Source organism: Sorex fumeus, unplaced genomic scaffold (genome assembly GCF_029834395.1).
Source record: "Sorex fumeus unplaced genomic scaffold, SorFum_2.1 ptg000044l, whole genome shotgun sequence".
Taxonomy (NCBI): Eukaryota; Metazoa; Chordata; class Mammalia; order Eulipotyphla; family Soricidae; genus Sorex; species Sorex fumeus.
In genome coordinates this window covers 45,017,887-45,032,885 of record NW_026606101.1, presented here as the reverse complement: position 1 = coordinate 45,032,885, position 14,999 = coordinate 45,017,887, and the positions used below count along the sequence as shown (strand labels likewise).

Here is a 14,999-nt window from a genome sequence, read left to right as displayed (position 1 = left end):
TCTCCCATAAGATGGGCAGCCAGGGGAATTACAACCTGCAAGCCAGCATCACCAACCGGAAAACACCTAGAAGAGCCAGGACGATACCTAAACAGGCTGGGTGCATAGAGGAGACCCAGATTCTGTCCCATGGTGTCCTAAGCACCACAGGGAACTCCCCGAGCACTGAGTCTAGAGTAGCCCTGAGCACTGCTGAGTATGTACCCAGTACTCCTCTCCCCCCCCCAAAAAAAATTAAAACAAAGTCCCCTCACACTGAAATTCTTAAGAAAAATGGTGGTCATATTTCACTCTGACAAACTGTCATACTGGGGTTTCTTTCCATCACTCCGCTCCCAAGTGACCCCCATCGCTGGTACCCGCTTCAGCACTGAGCACTGAGCTTGGAGCACAGCAAGCAACACAGAAACGCTGGTGCCTACTAAGTAACAGGAAATAACAGGTTTTCTTTGTCATTTTATCTCAGGCGGTACATACTACTCTACACCTCCAGCAATGTACCTCTCATCTGGAGGCATGTTCAGATTCGTGACATTCTTGTCATGGTCACGCTGCCCAGCTGGTCCAGTCCTAAAATTAGGTCCTCTTGTTCACATCTTCCTAGGGGCGGGGAAGACCAGGGAAGTCTCAGCAGGTGCCCCAGAATTCTGCACGGGAGACACAGCTCAGAAGCCGGGATGAATCCACAGAGCCCAGCGCCCCCTTGAGGCACCAGATGCCACCCCAGTACCCCCAGGCATCTCGGTGTCATGATTTTACTTGATTTGTCTCTTTTAGTTTGTGCTCTGTCAGCACCGTGTTGTAAGAGGAGAGAGAAAGGGAGGAGAATGAAGGATGCTATGCTTTCTCCCTGCCTGGGGTGGGTGCTACATGAATGGGAGCACCTTTATCAGTGCTGCGGTCCCCAGGAAGGAGAATGCAGGGTAGGGAAGAACACAGAATTACACATGTGTGCAGGTTCAGTGTGAGCTGGGAAAACAAACTTCCCCAAAAGGCTCAATGGTGACATTCCCAAACTCTAACAAAGTTGCAGCCTCAAGACAACTAACTGTTGCCAAAAGAGTAGAGGCAAGTGATTACCAAGATTAAAAATGAAGGATGCTGGGGTACATAACATCAATGGCACACACACAAAGATTGCACTCCTTCCCGAAATCCTGTGAAAAGTAAAAAAAAGTCCTGTGAAAAGTAAAGGGTTATTAAAAAAAAAAGTCACTGCAACAAAATGTGAGCAGCTGTACTGGAGACTATAAAGGCAGAAGAGATGCAGAGCAGCCGACACAGCTGTCAGCAAGGGGCTGCAGCAGGGAATGCCAGAGACCAGCTGAGGGTCACCCCAGAGTCTGCAGGTCGGGAAGCTCCGGGCAAGTGGAATTTGGGTGGACATCCAAAGCTGTCATCAAGAGGGACTAATATTTGGCTGGAAATCTGTGGAGTGGTCAGGGTTGGGGGGTGGGAGGTGGGGAACACAGGAATCAGAGGCCCAGCTCCTTTCGGTACCACCTACGGGCTGTCCACATCACCAAGCCCCCTGGAGATTTAACGCCGGGCAAAGGGCCCAGGTGAGAAGGGGTACAGGGTCAGAGAGACAGTGCAAGGAACAGTCACGCCTGACAAGCAGCCACCCCCGCTGGATTCCCAGCTCTACATGATCCTCAAGCACTGCCAGATGCAGTCTCAGAAATCCCCAGACACCTCAGAGGTGGCCTGGGGAATTTTCTTCACCCCAAAATCCAAGCAGCTCTGCATTCTTGAACCCTCACAGTGAACCACTGACCTGGCTGGTCAAGAATTGCAGGAGGGGCCCCCAGACCTCCTGAACAGCACTTGGGAGATGCCCACCCAAATAATGTAAAGGAACAGGGATACCTAAAATAAGCCTATAATGCTGAATATATAGAATTTGAAGATGTACATGTAACCTATCAATAGATTTGAGCAAAAAATGCAAATTACTGCTGTTTTTATGAGGAAGAAAAGTATTTAATCTGAGGAATTTGAGGTCTGCAAAAATCACAGAAAGAAAGGGCTGAAGAAGGTGCTTGTCTTGCATCTGGCTGATCTGGGTTAGATCCCAGACACTGCCAGGAGTGATCCCTGGACGCAGAGCCCCAGGAATAAGCACTGAGCACCCCAGGTGTGACCCAAAACCCAAAACCAAGCAAACAAACAAAAAAAATCAAAGAAACCACCACTCACATTCAGAAAATCCAGAGGCACAAGCTTCATCAAAACTGAACAATTCCAACTCCTGGGATCACTGAGGTGACTTTGAGCCACATGAGGATATGCAGAAGCTTCGAGAAAATCTCTGACATCTGCCAGAGCTACCGCTTCCACAAGAGTGACACCACCTCCTTCCCTTTTGTCTCCCAAACCGCCCATTGGCAGCATTTAAATCCGAGTCCTGCCAGCGGCCCGGGAGGCACAGAGTCCAGTCTGCAGTCCCTGGAACACGGAAGGCTTAGGGGTTGTTTTGAGAACCAGGAAAAAATATCCAGCCAGCACCCAGTATTCCAGTGCTGAGATCAACCACATCCTCTTCTCCCACTTGGCTCCCTGAGTATCGGCAGACAGGGATTCACTTTTCAAGCAAGAGATAAGAACAGAGGCCAGAGAGAGATAGCCCCAGTGGGCAAGGTACTTGCCGTGCACATGTCCAACCCGAGTTCAATGCCCGGCACCAAATATGGTTGCCTGAGCTCTGCCGGGAATAATTCCTGACAGAACCAGGAATAAGCCCTAGGTACATCCGGATATGGAAGGCCCCCTAGCCAAAACAGACAAATGAGAGAGAGAGAGAGAGAGAGAGAGAGAGAGAGAGAGAGAGAGAGAAAGAGAAATCAAGACACTAAAATTTAAGGTTCCCCTCCAAGAAACTGCTACATCAGGTCACCCTACAAAGAAGTACATGATCAAAAGAACAAACTATTCTTCACCTCTGGAACAGTCAACAACTCCTAGGCCAAGGGACTCCATTTATTCAAAAGGAGTCAATCAAATTTTCAAGAGGAATGTACTCTCTGAATTGTGATATCTGGCATCAATGGCCAAGTTATAATGAGAATAACAGCGGATTATTCAATGATCACAGATGTGAAAACGTCAGCCCATGTGTAAGTGAACAATCAATTATACTCTTCTTTTTTTTTTCTTTCTTTTTTTGGGGGGTCACACCCGGTGATGCACAGGGGTTACTCCTGGCTCTGTACTCAGGAATTACCCCTGGCGGTGATCAAGGGACCATATGGGATGCTGGGAACTGAACCCGGGTCAGCCAAATGCCCTACCCGCTGTGCTATTGCTCCAGCCCCAATTATACATCTTCTTGCCTCAACTCTAGAACTTTGTCTTTCAAAGTAGGTCTCAGGAACCCTGCAATGTTCCCAAGATCCCTCCCGTGATCTGTGAGGTCAAAATGATTTTCAGAACATGAACTTATATGCCTTCATCACTCCTGTCCTCTGATGAGCATGCAGTGACATTTTTCACATTAACATTGTGATGATGATATCAACACGCTAATCACTAACGGAATGGAGGTAAAGGTAAAGGTAAAGGCCCTCCCGTTGTTCGATTTGCTCGAGCGGGCCCAGTAACGTCTCCATTGGAGACTTTGTTGTTACTGTGTCTGGCATATCGAATACTCTCGGTAGCTTGCCGGGCTCTCCGAGAGGGGCGGAGGACTCGAACTCAGGTCGGCCATGTTGGCTGCGTGCAAGGCAAACGCCCGGAATGGAAATTGTTTAAATATTTTTCTGTCTTAACTGGCAATAGGGTAAATAGCAATAAATAGAAACGGCACAAAACTTCTTATGGATTCCTCAAAAGAATTTAAGAAAACAAAGAGACCCAAAAGCTAGAGAATTATTGCTAATATTAAAAAAACCACCAACACCTCTCTAGCTAGTTAACATCTGCAACTATTCGATTTCATTTAAACTAACATTTACAAAAAGAAAATAAACCCTATAGGTTCCTAAATATCTGCCAATTATCTTATATCAGCTTCTCCACTAGGAGGGCAAATTTTAGATCCTAAATAAATTTTTCCCTGGAAGGCAATACACTTAGAACAAGAGGAGTAGTAGCACTGTCCTCCCATTGTTCATTGATTTGCTCGAGTGGGCACCAGTAACGTCTCACAACAAATTGTGAGACTTATTGTTACCATTTTTGGCATATCGAACACGTCACAGGTAGCTTGCCAGGCACAAGAGTAAAAAGTGAAAACTGGTGTGGGGGATGGGTGAGTTTTGGCAGGGAGGTTCTCAAAGAAGTCTGTTGTACATCTTACATGCCAGAGACCTGAGTTTTATCCCAATACCACAAACCCCTCTAATCCAGCTGATTTGCCCAAGTAATACCAAGAATGACCCCAGGCCCTCTGCCCATTGTTTGGGAGGCCCAAAATAAAGAAAAGCCACAACTCTAACAATGCCTTTAAGCATAGCAGTTTTACTCACAGTAGCCAAAAGGTAAATAAATAAATAAATAAATAAAAGCTAAATATCCACCAACAGAGAATAGATAAACAAAATGTGGTTTGTACACATAAAGGAATGTTACTCCATCTTTCAAAAGAAAGGAAATTCTGATACAGAGACAACATGGAAGAAACATTATTCAAGTGACAAAAGCTGGTCACCCAAGGATCAGTATTGAGTGCACCCAAGCAGATGTCACACACAGAACAGGCAAATTTATAGAAACAGGAAAATTATGGTTGTCAGGGCTGGTGGGGGGGAAATGAATATTGCTTAATGGATACAGAGTTTTAGTGGGACAGTAAAAAAAAAAGTTCTGGGGATGATGGTGATGGCTGCATAATAATGTGGATATCATCTTCCTGCCAAAGTGGCTTCAATTACATAAATTAGAAAGTTAAAAGCACAAGGCCATGGTGATAACTCAAAGGGCTAGAGGACACAGTTGACAAGAGTAAGGCCTGGTGAATTCCAGGCACTCATGGCCTCTGAGCATGGCCAGGAGCAACCCCCTGAAAAGAAACCAGGAGTAACTCTGAGCCCTGCCAGGTGTGGTCCTCAAACAAACAAAAAATTAAAAGCCAATTCTAGAGGATTAACTACCAGGATTCCAACCTCAGCTCCCTCACTCATTCATTAAAAGTGGTCTTTCTGCATGTTTCTTCATGCGCAAAATAACAACCTCAGCGTATAATCATGAGGCTCAAGCGAGCTAATATAGGAAGAAATACAGGAGTAAAGTAAGGCCTGGCATGTCATAAGTGCCCTGACACTGGGTCTCACAGGGGCTTGCCTGGAGAGTTTATTACAACACAGATTTTAGAGGTCATTATGCCCTGAAGTTATGTTTCAGTGAGTCTAGGGCAGGAGCTAAGAATGTACACTCCTGGGGCCAGAGTGATAGGACAGCCGTTATGGTGTTTGCCTTGCATGCATCTGTCATAGGTTCAATACCTTGCACCCCAGGTGGACCCCTGAAGCTGCCAGAAGTGATCCTTGAGCACCAGGAGTAAACCCTGAGCGGAGCCTGGGGTGACCCAAATTCAAAAACAAATGAAAAAGGAGTATGTGATTCTAACAGGATCCCGCTGTGCCATTTCATAACCCTCTCCTGGATTGGTTCCTGCCTTTGCATTACCACAATTTTCTTTTCTTGATTTTTTGCGGGCTAACTTGGAGGGAGGACACACCCTGCAGTGCTCAGGGCTGACTTGCTACTCTGTGCTCAGGGATCACTCCTAGAGGGGATCAGAGGACCATATGGGGGTGCTGCAGATCCAACCCACATTAGTCAGCAAATGTCCTGCCCGCTGCACTCTCTCTGCACCGCCTCCCCACCCCCACCCCACCCCCCGCCGTCATCTGCCTCTATTTCTTCCACTGCTCCTATTCCCTAGATACCTTCCCAAATGCGGGGTGCCTGAGTCTCAGGACCTACGAGTGTTGCTGGTCTGGAAAGCACATTTTGAGAATTGGTGCTCCAGGTGAATGCCAGTGTAGCTGGACCATGTCTGAGACGGTGGCACACAGATCCTTGTAAAACGAAGGACTGAAGGGCAAAAGGCTATCACCTCTGTTCCCAGAACACTTCTCTCCATTCACCAAATGAGTCAGTGTTTTTCCCACACCAACCATTGTCCCAAAGATGCCAAAGAGGTGTGGCACGATTTCACTCGGTTCTGACACTGTCCACCTGGGGACAGCATTGATGCCACAAGGAAAGGGCTTGGTAAGTCCTGCCAGACGGCCTCCACGCCACCCTGCCACCCACCCACTTCAGAGGCCGACCGTGAGACATCGGTCACCTTTACATCTGACTAACTGGCTCTGGCCCTTTGTCCCATAGGCTGGGCTCAGCTGGTTGGAATTTGGGGAAACAGAACACTTCCTAGGTACCAACGGATCCCAAAGGATATTAAGGTTGCCAAAGAAGAACCAAATGAAGAGACTCATCAGGCAAGATAGAGGCCCTGGGTACGAAGTCTCCATGTCCTTTCTCAGCCCGCTGCCTGCCCAGAGCCCGACTCTGGTTCAGAGACTTTGTCAGCAGGTTGAACTCATTGGTCACAGGCAATTAAATTGATCAGCAGATGTCTCCCCGCCCATGGGCCCCTGGCTACCGGTCCCATCTTTTCCGAACATCACCACTTTACCATAAACTCAGGTGTAGCTGAAAGAGGCAATTACAGGGAACACCTTCCAGGCTCTGATCACTTAGGAAATGCCAAGAGTCTGAGGAGCTCTGTGCCAGGGACAGGGATCAAATCCATTATCTATTTTACATGAGGGGAGCTGGAGAGATAGGATAGTGGGTAGGGGGCCTGCTTGCATGTGGCCAAGCTGGGTTTGATCCCTGGGATCACATAGCATCTTCTGAGTCCTGCCAGGAGTGATCCCTCAGCACAGAACCAAGAGTAAGCCCCGAGCACTGCCAGGTGTGGCCCTAAATCCAAATAAAATAAGATGACAGCATCCCTGTGGGGTTTCCCAATATGACATCCTACAAACAGGAGACTGCCAAGCTTCCCAGGTCCAGAGGGACAGGACAGCCTCCCTGGCTCTTGCCTCGCACACAGCCGCCTGGCACTCAGTTCCCGGCACCATGCATGGTCCCCCCGGGCACCGCTAGGAGTGATCCGAGTGCAGAGTCAGGAGTAAGTGCTGAGCACCACCACCACCAGGAATCCTCCCGGCCCTCAAAAAAGACAAACAAAAAAATACAAAATAAATTAGCCCCCACCGTGCATTCCTCACAGTCCACCAGCATTTACCAAGACTCCCAGGATGGTGGAGACCAACAGCACCTTGTCATCACCACCTGCCGACCTCAGAGCTGCTTCTTTCCATTTTTTATTTGTTTGTTCATTTGGGGCCATACTTGGCAGTGCTCAGGGCTCGAGGCTCAGGGCTCACTCCTGGCAGGGCCAGGGGTGTGTGTGGGGGGGGAAGGGTCATACTTGGTGCTGGCCATTAACCCGAGTGTGCCCTGACATCCTTGTTTCACTCTCCCCCAGGCATCTCTCCTTCCAGGTTGGTTTGGGGGAGCCTGCTGAGCCTGAGGCACAGAAGCCTCTGGAAGCAGGAGCGCCACTCCACAGGACACATGCCCAAAGCACCCTAGGTCAAGCGGACATGGGTGGCAGAGAGAAACAACAGTCTCTCTCTCTCTTTTTTTTTTTTTACTTTTTGGGTCACACCTGGTGATGCACAGGGGTTACTCCTGGCTTTGCACTCAGGAATTACTCCTGGCGGTGCTCAGGGAACCATATGGGATGCTAGGAATCGAACTCGGGTGGGCCGCATGCAAGGCAAACACCCTACCCACTGTACTATCACTCCAGCCCCCAAACAACAGTCTCTTGCCCAACGCTGAAGCAAGTCAATAGCTTCTCAGAAACTTCCCCAGCCGGGGCAGCGGCACCCACTGAGCAGCCAGGTCAGGACCCCACTTTGGAATTGGCTTCGCTCCCCTTTCCTTTGTCAGCACGGTCTCTTCCTCTCCAGTTCCCTGGGATACCTTTCCAAAACAGCGCCTATGCCAACACTCTGGTCTCTTGGTCTTTGGGCTGGCTCTGATGAGTTGGCTAAAACAAAGCTAAGAGAAGCTCGTCACTCTCAGACAGGTGGGCAGGGAGCAGAGTTAGCACAAGACAGGCCCCTCCATACCTACTGCTTAACACTGGGCTTCTCACCTACTCAAAGATGCTTTAAAATTACCAGATAGGAGCAGTACAGAGGCTCACACATTTTCCTTGCACTCGGCCGAGCTGGGCTCAATCCCCGGCCTCCCTCCGGGTCCCCCAAAGCACCGTCAGGAGTGACTCCAGAGCACAGAGCCAGGAACAAGTCCTGAGTATTGCCAGTGTGAGCCAAAAAAACTTTTTAAATAATACATTTTCAAAATAAAGAAAACTACCAGATAAATGAGGATAAGAAAATGAAATAGGAATAAACTCTGAAGACACACTATGTCTCCCTGCAGTTACTTGGCACGGACTCTAAGTGAGGAAGCACCAGGGGAAAGAATTACATCAGAAGGAGGCTGAGAAAGAGTCCAGAAAGATAATCAATAGAGAAAGGGGACTCCTGCAAACAGGCACGAGTCTGCCAGACTTAAAACCCAGAGACTGGGGTGAGAAAAATAGGTGTTTGCCTGTGGCCAACCCTGGTTTGATCCCTGACACTGTACGTGGTTCTCCAGGCACCACCAGGAGTGATCCCAGAGCACAGAGCCACAAGTAAGCCGTGAATACTACCGGGTGTGGCCCCCCCAAAACCCAAAAGAACAAATAAATAAAAAACCAGAGACTTGGGGCTAGAGAGATAGAACAGGAGTAAAGAACTTGCCTTGTGCATGGCTGTCCCTGCTTCAATCCCCAGCATCACATGGTCCTTCATGCCTTGCCAAGAGGCCCCTAAGCACAGCCAGGCCCACGCACCGTGGGATGGCCTAGCCAATCCCCGACTCCACAGGACCCAGCAGCACCACAAACTCAGACCTTTCGATTAAGCCAGCAGCCTTTTTGTCAAGAAAATCCCAGAGGGGGCTTTGGGCCTCCTAAGCACTGCCTGGGACAACCCTCTCCGATGATATATATAACCAGACTCACCTCTTTGAGCTGGAAACCTAATGAATGAGCAGAGGTGGGTCAAAAACACATTCAGATAACGGAAGGACTCAAGACCAAAGAAATGAGGTGAGCTTGCACATGGTCTAGAAAGCTTTGTAAGCAACAATGGAGACCAAGATCAGTTCCTCCAGCAAATGCCCCTGAACTTTCTGCATATCTCCCAACAGTCCAACAGCCAAGCTTACAACCTGTGCCTGACTCTTTCTCCTTTTCTCCTTTTTATAGCAATTAAAACTAGACTTGGGGCTGAAATGATAGCACAGCGGGTAGGGTATTTGCCTTGCACACGGCCAACCTGGGTTCAATTCCCAGCATCCCATAGGGTCCCCCGAGCACCGCCAGGAGTAATTCCTAAGTGCATGAGCCAGGAGTAACCCCTGTGCATCGCTGGATGTGACCCAAAAAAAAGAAAAAAAAAGAACTAGACTCATTGACTTTATGTACTTACTGAATCCACAAAGCAACCCCATCAGGGTGGCTCCATTGTTGGGTCCATGTAACAGATGAGAAAATTGAGGCACAGAAACATTACAAACCATGGTGACAGGCCAGGATTCTAGCCCCCCACATAGGCTTCCATGCTTGTCCCCCACCATTAAAGAAATCACCACATTCGACATGAGAATTTCACAGGACTCCTTTCCCAATGGTTCCATATGGTAGACATGAACCATTTTCAGTGCCTGGAAACATATGTAACTCATGCATTCTCCAGACATTCTGCAAGTTTCTCATCTACATACAAGGTGCTGGCTGCACCACCAGTTGAAGACATGAAGGTGCCCACAGTATGACAGACCTGACAAAATGCACCAAGTCATAGAAAAGGTGAACCCACAGGTCAAGTGGGCAATTGAGGCTAAGATGAAAAAAATTGCCAACCATCCCTCTTGAGCAGCTACAAGGCCCTAGAAGGTTGGAAGTAAAGAAGGGACAATCAAAGAAATTCTCAGGCTGTCCCCCTTAATACTCGCAGCCACAAAGGAAGAGGATAGCAAAAGTATTCATATGGTAGCTACGACATAAGACCACACCAGATTGCATAGGATATAACATAGAATCCAACTAATCTCGATGAACAAAAACATTAACACAGAAGGCTTAACTTGCAACAACAGCTCAGTAAACCCTCACACAATAACTTAATATTTCCATGGTGCAATACAACAACTTTCAAAAATTTTCTTCTACTGAAATATTTTTTTCTTTGTGGGTCACACCTGGTGATGCTCAGGGGTCACTCCCAGCTCTGCACTCAGGAATCATTCCTGGCAGTGCTCAAGGGACAATGTGGCATGCTGGGATTAGAACCATGGTTGCGTGCAAGGAAAACGCCCTACCCATTGTGCTATTGCTCCAGCCCCCTAAAATATTTTTTGATCATTCCATTAACCATTCAGTGGTACCAAGGAATATAAAATAAATTACTGTGGGCCTGCTATGGGGGCAGGTTTGAGGAATGGTTGGAAAATGGAGACAGTGGTGGAGGGAAGGTGACAGTGGTGATGATGATGGGGTTGGTGTTGGCACAGTGAATGCCTGGAGCAAATCATTAATGAACTACTTTGTAAACCACAATATTTAAATAAAGTGAGGGGAAAATTTTTTTAATTAGATTAAAAAAAAACCTGCATTCATTGAGTCTCCCTCCAACCCCACACTGAATCGTAGTATTTCTGAAATTCTCATATTTGACTATAGAAAAAGTTAAGGTCCTAGACATTCAAGGCCCCCATCCTGAACTCTCTGCTTGGTTCTGAACTCACTGCTTGTTAATCAATCTTTTTATTCCCAAATATGAACAAGCAAATAAGAAAAAATAGTCACACTCTGGTCTTTGACTTGTTTGATTGGATTTAGATAACCCAGCAGTGCTCAGAGTTTACTCCTGGCTCTGTGAGCAGGGATCACTCTTGGCGGGGATCAGGGGACCTTATGTGGGGTTGGAATTGAATCTGGGTCGGCAACATACAAGGCTAGTGCCCTACTCACTGTCCAATCTCTCTAACGTTGCTTGCTTTGGCACCTGTGATTTACTTCTGAAACACAGGTCTCCTATTTCAATTCAACTTTACGACCTTCTCAAATACCATCCAAAGCAAGGATGAGACTTTTTTTTTCGGCATCCACAAATTAAATTCCCCCCTGTGTCTGGCACTAATGTATTTTGCTCTTGCAGTTCTTATAGTTATGCATGTATGAGCACATATTAGATGCTCAAAAACCCTTACAAGAACCATGATGAAGTGTGAAAATTCCAAAGGCAATGATCTCGCACTATCATGCACTGTGATTTAATATAACTGTTATAAAACGTTCTTTCTCTTCCTCTCCCAAAACATAAATAATAAAATATACTGATTCATCAGTCTTGTAAATAAGCCCAGTCTCTCCGAAGGAACTACTGGAACATGAATGAAATCATCATTTCACACTGGACAAGATGTTTCTGGAACAGTGTTTAGCACACAGTCAATTCCCGGTATCTGTTTCTGGAAGTGAATTAAAACGATCAGCTTTTTCCTCACACCTACCAGATACCACATCAGGTGCCACATTTCTAACCCCAAAAAAGCATATATGAAGAATTGGAAGAGCGGCCCAGGTCAAACGTAGAGAAACAGATCTTACTTCATAAGTAACGCTAAAGTACTTTCCTCTCCTGATGTTCCCAAGCTGTCAAGGTTAGGATCCTTATCCTTCTCTACCGTCCAGAGCTGTTAGCGGGAAGCCATTCAACACTGAACACAAATTCTAAAAATGACATTATCAAATATGATCTGGATAAGAGAACATCATGACACAAACAGCCACTGTAAATCACATGATCACAATACGGTAAGTATTAAAAATACAAACGTTTCATTCCACACTACCTGGACCTTTCAGAAAGGAAATAAAAGAATGGCCAAATAAGTGAGATGTTCATCCCATAAATGAATGAATAAATGAATGTTCAATGTGGGGTTGGAGGGAGACTCAATGAATGCAGTTTTTTTAATCTAATTTAAAAAAGTGTTCCCTCACTTTATTTAAATATTGTGGTTTACAAAGTAGTTGACTGATTGTTCATAAATGAATCTGGAATAAAAGACAAATGAAATATCACAGGGAGGATACTAACTCAGGGACACGCCAAAACAGACTTTGAAGGCAGATAAAATCTCAACAGGGAATAAAGAATACTTTAGAAATGTGTTGCTTTTTTGGGGGTGGGGGTCATCCCCCCCAAGTAATACTCTGGAAACTATGAATAAAAAGGTGTTAGACGGTGGTGAAGCCTGTCTTCGTCCTATTATCCAAATACCTCCTGGTGGGACTGGGACCTACCGGGTGACACATGAGCTCTAAAGTGAGCGGATAAAAATAACCCGGTCCTCAAAGAGACATGATAAACGCCAGACAGCTGAGTCACTTTGAAGCCCATTTTGACTCTTGAAAGGGGCATTCTCTCTCCTTTACACACACACACACACACACACACACCTGGGTAAAACCACCAGACACCACACACAACTTCCCCGGGCGGGCGGTCGGAAGGCGGGACCCTGCAAACTTCCCCCTTGAGCCTGAGGTCACGACTTCTGATTGAACTTTGAATAATTGATATGGCTTTCAAGTCCCCGGTTTCTGGGAGCAAGGAGAAAAGGCTTGGGAAACCCCCGAGAGTCCCGAAGAGACCCCATCCCTGCAGCCCTCCAGGAGACATCCAAAGGGTCTGTCCTCCTTGGAGGAGCTAGAGGAACGCCAGGGGGGTGGGGGGCAGCGACAGTCCCAGACGGAGAGGAGTGTGTGTGTATCTGTGTGTGTCTGTGTGTGTGTGCGCGCGTGTCGTGTGTACCCAGGAGGATTCAATCCCTGTGTGTATCTGTGTGTGTGTGTCTGTCTCTGTGTGTGTGTGCGTGTGTGTGTGTGTGCGCGCGCGCGCGCGTGTCGTGTGTACCCAGGAGGGGTCAATCCCGTCCGTTCTCACCCCAGGGCGGAGGATGCCTGGGGCACCTGCCAGGGGCAGCTCCGGGGAGGGCAGAGCGGCCCGGAGCCCCGCCGGGCACGCGGGGGCGGCTGCGGGTGGGCAGCGACCGGCGCGCTCCGAGTGCTGCCGAGCCGGGTGGGCGGCTGGGGGGTCCCGGCGGCGCCCGCTCGCCCCCTCGGGCTCGCGCCCGCCCCCCGGCCCCCGCCCCCCGCGAGTCCTCACCGGGGAGTCGTAGGAGAAGGCGCACTCGCTCTTGTAGACGCGGTCCCCGGAGCGCGGCACGCGGATGCGCGGCAGGTGCGGCAGCAGCAGCTCGCCCAGGTCGCCCGCAGCCATGTCCGCGGCCCCGGCGCTGCCCGGCGCTGCCCGGCCGCGCTGCCCACGACGCGCCGGCCGGGGGGGACGCGGCTATTCTTAGGCCAATGGCGCAGCGCCGGCCCCGCGGCGGCGCGGGCGGGGCGCGGGGCGCGGGGCGCGGGCGCGCGGCGGGGGTCCGGGCGCCGCCCCGAGCCGCCTCCCACACAAAGGCGGGGGGCGGACGGCGATGGGCGGGACGGAGCCCGGGGGCGGCGGCCGCGCGGGCCGCTCGGGGCCCCCAGGGCCGGCGCTTCCCTTTGGCCTAAGAGCGACGCTCGGCCCAGGAGCGCAGCATCGCCTCCCGCCACGAGCGACGCTTATCTGGGGAAGGGCATCCGGAGGGGTCTGACATCTGGGGGGCGGGGGCGTCTGCGGGGCGGGGGGCGGAGGGCGGGCCCGATGTTTTCCGCGCCCGGGAGAGCCGGTCGGATGTGGGGGCCTGGTGTGCTCGCGCTCCTCTCTGGCCCGCTCTTCGAGCCTGCTCCAAATCGTGAACCGGGTTGGGGTGGAGACTGAATGAGGAAGAAAGGGAGGGAGGGAGGGAGGGAAGGAGGGAGGGAAAATCAAGGAAGGAATTGATGGAAATAGAAAATCAAAGCAAAAAAATTTAAAAAAGGAAGGAAGGAGATTGAAATAGAAATCAAAGCAAAAAACGGAAGGAAGGAAGGAAGGAAGGAAGGAAGGAAGGAAGGAAGGAAGGAAGGAAGGAAGGAATTGATCGAAAGGGAAAATCAAAGCAAAAAATTTTAAAAAGGAAGGAAGGAGATTGAAATACAAGATCAAAACAAAAAAAGGAAGGAAGGAAGGAAGGAAGGTAGGTAGGTTAAGGAAGGAAGGAATTGATCGAAAGAGAAAATCAAAGCAAAAAATTTTTAAAAGGAAGGAAGGAGATTGAAATACAAGATCAAAACAAAAAAAGGAAGGAAGGAAGGAAGGAAGGGCAAAAAATTAAAGAAGGAATTAATGGAAATAGGAAATCAAAGCAAAAAATTTTAGAAGGAAGGAAGGAGATCGAAATAGAAGATCAAAGCAAAAAAAAGAAGGAAGAAAGGAAGGAAGGGAGGGAAAAATAGGGAAGGAATTGATCAAAATAGAAAATCAAAGCAAAAAATTTAAAGAAGGAAGGAAGGAGATTGAAATAGAAGATCAAAGCAAAAAACGGAAGGAAGGAAGGAAGGAAGGAAGGAAGGAAGGAAGGAAGGAGGAAGGAAGGAAGGAGGAAGGAAGGAAGGGAGGAAGGAAGGAAGGAAGGAAGGAGGAAAGAAGGAAGGAAGGAAGGAAGGAAGGAAGGAGGAAAGAAGGAAGGAAGGAAGGAAGGAAGGAAGGTTAAGGAAGGAAGGAATTGATCGAAAGAGAAAATCAAAGCAAAAAATTTTTAAAAGGAAGGAAGGAGATTGAAATACAAGATCAAAACAAAAAAAGGAAGGAAGGAAGGAAGGAAGGGCAAAAAATTAAAGAAGGAATTAATGGAAATAGGAAATCAAAGCAAAAAATTTTAGAAGGAAGGAAGGAGATCGAAATAGAAGATCAAAGCAAAAAAAAGGAAGAAAG

General features: G+C 48.3%; 1 protein-coding gene across 4 annotated transcripts in view; it reads right to left on the bottom strand.

The window, feature by feature from the left end:
• USP13 (ubiquitin specific peptidase 13) overlaps nucleotides 1-13,444 on the bottom strand; it is a 133,727-nt gene extending 120,283 nt beyond the window's left edge. For 3 of the 4 annotated variants that reach the window (XM_056121839.1, XM_056121840.1, XM_056121838.1), the window contains exon 1: nucleotides 13,314-13,428. In XM_056121839.1, coding sequence (XP_055977814.1) covers nucleotides 13,314-13,427 — 114 coding nt within the window. In that variant the 5' untranslated portion in view covers nucleotide 13,428. Of the gene's footprint in view, nucleotides 1-13,313 lie in introns of all 4 variants that reach the window. The other variant, XM_056121841.1, reaches the window with a different exon arrangement.
• Between the last annotated feature and the right edge of the window lie 1,555 nt (nucleotides 13,445-14,999).